Here is a 7764-nt window from a genome sequence, read left to right as displayed (position 1 = left end):
AATAGTGAAAGGGAAGTCGCTCAGTCGTGTCTGACCCTCAGCGACCCCGTGGACTCAGCCTACCCGGCTCCTCCGCCCATGGGACTTTCCAGGCTAGAGGACTGGAGTGGGGAACCCTTATCTGGAGGAGGGTGAAAACAACAGACACAAGTGAAGCATGGAAACAAAGAAACTGAGCTAAAGCAAACACATCTGGGATTAACTCCCAGAACCTGGGAAACAAAAGCAAGTTTTGTTCCAGAGAAACCGGAGACCCAGCACCCCAAGGAAGCTCGGATTAAAGGGTATTTGGTTTGTCAAGTGGATTAAAGGCTATTTGGTCAAGGATCATGTGTGTACAGCTTGGAGTGACTGCGCAAAGAACCCAGGAACCACTGCCTCCCTGACCTTGACCGGGGCTGTCCAAAGACTGCACCGTTTGTGAAGCTGATGCTTGCCTTCTTTTGCAGATAAGGCGGTGACAGTGAGGCTCTGTGGACAGATAGCTTGTTCCCTCTTTCTGGAATAGTATTCAAAACATTGAGCAACCAATAGGACTCAACCACTGACCCACCAGTACAGCTGGCAATGTGTCTGGGGGAGCCTGCTGTACCAGGTGTTAGATTTTCGATGGAGGGGTCAGGTTCTTAGCTGAATGGAGGCACTCGGGGGTTTCGAGCCAGTGATCACTGATTTGCCAGGACACCTGAACTGATGCCTGCCAGCATCACCAGCCTTGATGTTCTTCTACAGAGCACCTGCAAAGCAAAGCACCCCCCAGAACCAGAGAAGACAGTCAGCCAGCAGCCTTCACAGTCTTGCTATGAGCAGAACCTCCCAGAGCCACCTGAGCAGTGAGGGCTAAGAGGCAGGAACAGGGCGGGAGCCAGCACAGCAGGCCCTCATAACTGCTGACACGCGCACCTCCTTGCATGCTCACTCCCGTTTCACTAATGGGACACCTGAGGTTTAGAGGGATGGAGAAATCTATCTGGGGTTTTCAGGTGGTGAGGAGGCAAGATCTGAACTCAAGTCTGCTGACTCAAAGCCTGTGGTCTTTTTTTATAAACCTTTTATTTTTACATTGAAGTAGAGTTAATTTACAATGTTGTGTTAATTTCTGGTGTATAGCAAAGCGATTCGTATACAGATATGTATGTGTATATATTTATGTTTTGGGTTCTTTTCCATTATATGTTATTACAAGAGAAGGTCCTTGCGCTACACAGCAGGGCCCTTGTTGTTTACTATTTTATATATAGCAGTAAGTGGCAACCCACTCCAGTGCTCTTGCCTGGAGAATCCCAGGGACAGGGGAGCCTGGTGGGCTGCCGTCTCTGGGGTCGCACAGAGTCGGACACGGCTGAAGCGGCTCAGCAGCAGCAGCAGCAGCAGCAGCAGTGTGTGTATTTTAGCCCCAAACTCCTAACTTACCCCTCTCTTCCTTCCCCTTTGGTAACCATAGTTTGTTTGCTATGTCTGTGAGTTTCTGTCTGTTTTGTAAATAAGTTCATTTGTATCATTTTTTAAGATTCCTACATTGATATAACTGTCCTCTTTTTATGGTCTTCTTCCCACATCTGCCTGAAGGGCCCCGCAGCAGCTGGATTCAAGCAAAAAGAAATAAGCACCGTGGAGCCAGAGCGCCAGGATGGCAGCTGCTACCTGGATGGGGTTTTCAGGCCAGGGAAATCCACGGCCCTCTTCCTTCCCCTTCCTGCTCCCTTGACAATGGGTCTGAGCTTCCCATGGCTTTTGGCATCAGGAAATTCCAGCAGATGCTAATCAGCCTAACAATCTCGCTGAGGTTAACAACCCACATGCTCTCATTTTTATTTTTCAAATCCACCCTTCCTTATAGGCATTCACTAGGGAAATAAGTGCCTCTTAGACTTTGTTAACTAACCATGGTTAACTGAAAAGGAGCATCCAGCTAATTCAGTATGTGACCGTGGGCAAATGGATCACTCTCCCAGGTCTCGGGTTCCTCTTTGGCGACTGAAGGAGAGTCCTCAAGAAGACTCTTGAGATGACAAGCTCAAACGCTTCAGTGGCAAGTTAGGAAACATGAGTGGAGTGGGTGCGGCGTTTAGATGTTAAACACGAGTTAAGAGCCTTCCCTTCTCAGTATATTTGCATTCTGTTTCTCGTGAAATGTATTATCACTTCCAGTTTGTCTTGCTTTATCTCAGTTTTGATGGAGACGTGTGTAAAAGGTAACCGGGAACTGGGCCAGTGTGATAAGTGACTGCTGACACCCAGTTTAAGAAGACGATAGGCGAGGCAGCCTTCATGCTGGCCCAGGGAGTGTTAGTAACCCATGACCAAAGGGCCCGCACAGCTACGCATCAGCCAGCTGTTTTAAGGCCTCAGTTGTAGCTTTGACTTCTGATATTTTCTGATACTGCTATTAGTTATTTTTTAATAGTTTTATTTATCCATGTATGGCTGTGCTGGGTCTTTGTCCTGCACGGACTTTTCTCTGGTTGCGGGGCGCAGGGTCCGCTCTCTAGCTGTGGCGCGTGGGCTTCTCACTGTGGCGGCCTCTCGCTGCGGAGCAAGGGTGCTGCAGCGCGCACGCTCAGCAGCCGTGGCTCTCGGGCTCTAGCGCGCAGGCTCTGCAGCCGTGGCTCTCGGGCTCTAGCGCGCGCGCTCAGCAGCCGTGGCTCTCGGGCTCTAGCGCGCAGGCTCAGCCCCCGTGGCCGTCGGGCTCTAGCGCGCAGGCTCAGCAGCAGTGGCTCTCGAGCTCTAGTGCGCACGCTCAGCAGCCCGAGCTCTAGAGCTCAGGCTCAGCAGTTGTGGCACACAGTCCTTATTGCTCCAAGGCATGTGGGATCTTCCCAAATCAGGGATTGGACCAGTATCTCCTGCCTTGGCAGGCAGATTCTTTAGCACTGAGCCAGCTGGGAAGCCCCTATTATTATTTATAAATGAAGACATAGGCAATAACCATACAAACTTAAAAGGGCGTATATTTACTCTTTGGATATATTGGTCAAATACACTATCAGAAAACAAACAGGACTCCTTTTAGACAGGTATCATAGACTGAACGTTTGTGCCTCCCCCCAACATATGTGGACGTCCTACCCCACCATCGTGATCCTCTCTTATGGATATATCTGGCAGGTTCTACTAACTGCAAGCTTGTGTATGCCAATGGCTGGGAAATTTTTAATACCGAGTGCCTTTAACGACAGTATAAAAGCAAATGGACACACACATAAAATCAAGGATGTGCGTCTTTGTTTAGGCAAGAGTACACAAGGAGATTCAGGTGGAGGTTCACAAGTCTTAAGGAACCTAAGGCAGAATTTTGACAGTAGCAAGGGAACTTGGGAGACAATTTCCAAGCTTGTAAAGCGATTGGCTGGCTTAAAGAGCAATAGTAGTTAAATTTCTACAGGGCTTATGGTTCCCTTTACATTGCCTTTTTGTTTTAGCTCTGCAGTCCAGTTATACTTATTCTGCAGGTGTCCATGCTGAGTGACCTTGAAAGGTACCTAGGACTTCCCTGGTGGTTTAGTGCTCAAGACTCCATGTCAGCAAACTAAGGTCATGTATGGCTAGCAACATGGCCCCCCCAAAATAGGAAAAAAAAAATGTGCCTAGGCTATTAGGGGCTCAAATCCAATTCTAAACATTTCCAAAATTATATCTTCTCTCAAATCCCGTCCTGATTCTCATCTGTTATATCCAAGTTCATGGAGATTCCTGTCCCTTATACTGCTTACTTATTTGTAATTGTAAACCTTTATTTTTTTTTATTATTTTCTTATTGAAGTATACTTGATTTACAGTAGTATATTAGTTTCAGATGTACAGCATAAGGATTCAGTATTTTACAGATTTGATTATACCCCATTTAAAGTTATTAAATCCCGTGGACAGAGGAGCCTGGTAGCTGCAGTCCATGGGGTCACTAGGAGTCTGACATGACTGAGCGACTTCACTTTCACTTTCCATTTTCATGCATTGGGGAAGGAAATGGCAACCCACTCCAGTGTTCTTGCCTGGAGAATCCCAGGGACAGGGGAGCCTGGTGGGCTGCCGTCTCTGGGGTCACACAGAGTCGGAGACGACTGAAGTGACTTAGCAGCATCAGCAAAGTTACTACAAGATAACGGTTACGATACACCATTACACTTATGTACTGGTATTTTGCACATAGAAGTTCATCTCTCTGAATTCCGTGCCCCTGTTTGCCCCTCCCCCCCTCCTCTGTGGCGACCACTAGTTCGCTTCCTGTATCTTTGAGTCTGTGTCTGTTTGCACATGCGTTTCTTTGGATTATTTCTGAGATTCACATGAATGATGTCATGGAGTATTTGTCTCTGTCTGACTCACTTCACTAAGCACAGTATTCTCTGGACCCATTTGTGTTACTGCAAATGGGAGAGTTCCTTCTTTTTCTGGCTATTACTTCGTTATGTAGGTATACACCACATTTTCTTTATCCGTTCATCTGCTGATGGGCATTTGGGCTGCTTCCATGTGTTGGCTGCTGTAAATGGTGCTGCTCGAACATTGGGGTGCATGTGTGCGTGTTTTTTTTTTCAAATTAGTGTTTTCATTTTTTTCAAATATATTCCTAGGAGTGGAATTGCCATATCATATGCTAACTCTATTTTTAGTTTTTTGAGGAACCTCTGTACTGTTTGCCACTGTGAAAGCACCGATTTACATTTCCACCAACAATACAGGAGGGTTCCCTTTTCTCCACATCCAGGTCAACAATTTGTTGTTTGTACGCTTTATATAACGGCCATTCTGACAGGTGGGCGGTGACAGCTTACTGTGGTTTTGATTCGCTCATACTGCTTAAAGCAACGCCCAGATCTCACCACACAGAACGGAAGATGTCCTGCACTAGAATTACTAGGATTGAGCCCCCACTCCTGAGGTCTAGGGAGGACACTGAGAACTATCCATAACATTCCAGGAGAAGTGAAAGTGGTACTAGATTCATTACATTTTATATTTATTGTACAATGAACGTACCTATGTTGAGATGAACTTTGAAGAAATGGCCTCCTTTTCTCTCCAGTTAACCTTACTCTGTTGGATCGACCCAGACACCATCATCCTTACTGCTTAGTAAGCTCCCTTTCTTTCCCTCAGGCCCAGGCACTCTGTTCTACCAAGCCCGAGCTCACATCCCATCACAAGGTCTAATCCTTTATTGCCTTCCTAGTCATCTTTGTTTGCCTTTATGTCCCTTCCCATTAGCTACACTACTGGAAAAGAAAAATAAAAAGTAAATAAAGATATTTCCTTATCTGGTTTGCTCAGAAGTTAGAAGAAGGAGAGACTGATGCAGATAAATAATGATAATGTTTAAGGTAGGTAAACATGAAGTTGTGTGTTTATTTCTCCCAAATCAGCTGTACAATGATGGGATGGTATTGACAAATATTAGGCAATGAGACTTGCCCATATTGACAAATATTAGGCAATGAGACTTGTCCTTTCTTCCCACCCTCCTCTACTTTCTGATATCCGTCCATTGAGAGGGGGATGTTTCTTGTGGTAATTCAGAAAAAAGTGACTCAGCATTCAACTTTTACTTTCAAAACAGATTTTCACAACTCATGGCAGAGACAACAGCTTTAGGAGAAAAAGGCTTTGGGGGCATTAATACACTCAGTTCTTAGCCTGAACACTGATGCTGCTGCTGCTGCTGCTAAGTCGCGTCAGTCGTGTCCGACTCTGTGCGACCCCATAGACGACAGCCCACCAGGCTCCCCCGTCCCTGGGGTTCTCCAGGCAAGAACCCTGGAGTGGGTTGCCATGTCCTTCTCCAATGCATAAAAGGAAATATGAAAGTGAAGTCGCTCAGTTGTGTCCGACTCTGAGCGACTCCGTGGACTGCAGCCCACCAGGCTCCTCTGTCCATGGGATTTCCCAGGTAAGAACACTGGAGTGGGGTGCCATGCCCTCCTCCAGGGGACCTTCCCCACCCAAGGAAGATTTCCTGCATCTGCTGGAATTGGCAGGTGGAGTCTTCACCACTGAGCCACTTGGGAAACCAACGGAGCCCCCAGAACAGAGACGCCCCTGGGAGGGCCCTGGGGTCGGGGAGGGAGAGCTGCACTCACTTCTCAGGGGCCCAGGGAGAGCAGAGGAGGTGTCCGAGCATCCCCATGGGATGGCGCACGGCCAGCCCCGGGGCCCAGCACAAGAGTGCTGCCTGCTGGGCTCCAGAGCACGGGAGGCGCACGTCTCAGAGCGCCCCGCGCGCCCCCCCAACCAGAGGCCCCCGGGCAGGCAGAGCGCCCCGTGCCCCCCCGAGAGGCCCCCGGGCAGGCAGAGCGCCCCGTGCCCCCCGAGAGGCCCCCGGGCAGGCAGAGCACCCCGTGCCCCCCGAGAGGCCCCCGGGCAGGCAGAGCACCCCGTCTCCCCAGGCTCCCGGGCAGGCAGAGCGCCCCGCGCCCCCCCCACCAGAGGCCCCCAGGCAGGCAGAGCGCCCCGCGCCCCCCCGAGAGGCCCCCGGGCAGGCAGAGCGCCCCGCGGCCCCCCGAGAGGCCCCCGGGCAGGCAGAGCGCCCCGTGCCCCCCGAGAGGCCCCCGGGCAGGCAGAGCGCCCCGTGCCCCCCGAGAGGCCCCCGGGCAGGCAGAGCGCCCCGTGCCCCCCGAGAGGCCCCCGGGCAGGCAGAGCGCCCCGTGCCCCCCCGAGAGGCCCCCGGGCAGGCAGAGCGCCCCGTGCCCCCCCGAGAGGCCACCGGTGGGGAGCGAGCCTTGTGCTGAGGACAAGCAGAACTCTGAGTGTGCAGAGAAATACTTTTGGGAACATTTCCAGATGGGTTTTCCTGTTCCGTGAGTCCTGTTGCCTAGAGTCCTTTCACTCGCTGAGTCTGGGAAGAGGTGGGTACCACCTGGGACAAAGGGGTTGTTGTGCTGCTTTGGGCCTCAACACTGGCTTCTATTTTGGGTTCCTACCAAGACAATGATTTTGAAGACCGGGCCTGAGTCAGAAAGAGATTGAGTTTCTTAAGATTAGACTAGAACATGAATAGCTTATGTCTAGAACATGTCTATGTCCCACATAATTAAGAAGGGCTCCCTTTCGGTCTTTGTAGGGTAATGGAAACGTACATTTTTATGATGATGATGGCTGCATGACTCGGCACAGTTGTCAAAACTAACCCAATTAGAAATTCAAAATAGATAAATTTTCACTGTATACAAATTATACCCCAAAACTTATTCTAAGCAAGACACAGGATGCTGGAAATTTTCCAGCTCCCAGTGGTGAGGACGTTGTGCTTTTGGTGTCTGCAAGCTATGCAGCACTGTCCAAAAAAGGATACAATGTGCTGAGACCAGTGAATGAAAGTTAATGAAGGACAGAACGTTACACCATCTCAAAATTGCTTATTAATTACAAAAGGAAAAATAGTGATTTTTCAATGCATACTAAGTAATACCTCTTAAACCGAGTTTTCAAAGTTAATTGCCAATGATGGGGTAAATAAGCTTCCTGCCACAATGCCCTAGGACATTCTTTTGTGGAATTCCTGCCAAAAATGCATAATGTAATTTAATCACAAGGAAATATGAGACAAATCTATTCTACAAAACAGCTGGCCCCTACTCTTCAAATACCAAGGCCGTGAAAGATGAAGAAAGGTCGAGGAGTTGTTTCAGATTAAAGGCAACTAAAAAAATAAGAAACAGGGTAAAATCTTTGATCCTGGGCTTGAATCGGGAATATTGAGACAAGTACTAAAGTTCAAAAATGGACTGTGGATTAGCTAACTTTTTTTGCCAATGTTAAGTTTCCTGA

At 48.8% G+C, this 7764-nt stretch overlaps 1 protein-coding gene across 1 annotated transcript; it reads left to right on the top strand.

Annotated features, from left to right (window-relative positions):
- Nucleotides 1-6122: 6122 nt before the first annotated feature.
- On the top strand, nt 6123-6725 carry LOC138087276 (basic salivary proline-rich protein 4-like). Its single transcript, XM_068982285.1, has one exon. It carries the CDS (start codon nt 6123-6125, stop codon nt 6723-6725), a length of 603 nt encoding a protein of 200 aa, XP_068838386.1.
- Nucleotides 6726-7764: the final 1039 nt, after the last annotated feature.

This window comes from Capricornis sumatraensis, chromosome 10 (genome assembly GCF_032405125.1).
Source record: "Capricornis sumatraensis isolate serow.1 chromosome 10, serow.2, whole genome shotgun sequence".
Classification (NCBI taxonomy): Eukaryota; Metazoa; Chordata; class Mammalia; order Artiodactyla; family Bovidae; genus Capricornis; species Capricornis sumatraensis.
The sequence above is the reverse complement of the archived record's forward strand: the minus strand, read 5'-3'. Positions and strand labels throughout refer to the sequence as shown.

Coding starts and splice junctions, on each gene's coding strand:
- LOC138087276 (XM_068982285.1), top strand. CDS start 6,123: ATGGGATGGCGCACGGCCAGCCCCGGGGCCCAGCACAAGAGTGCTGCC.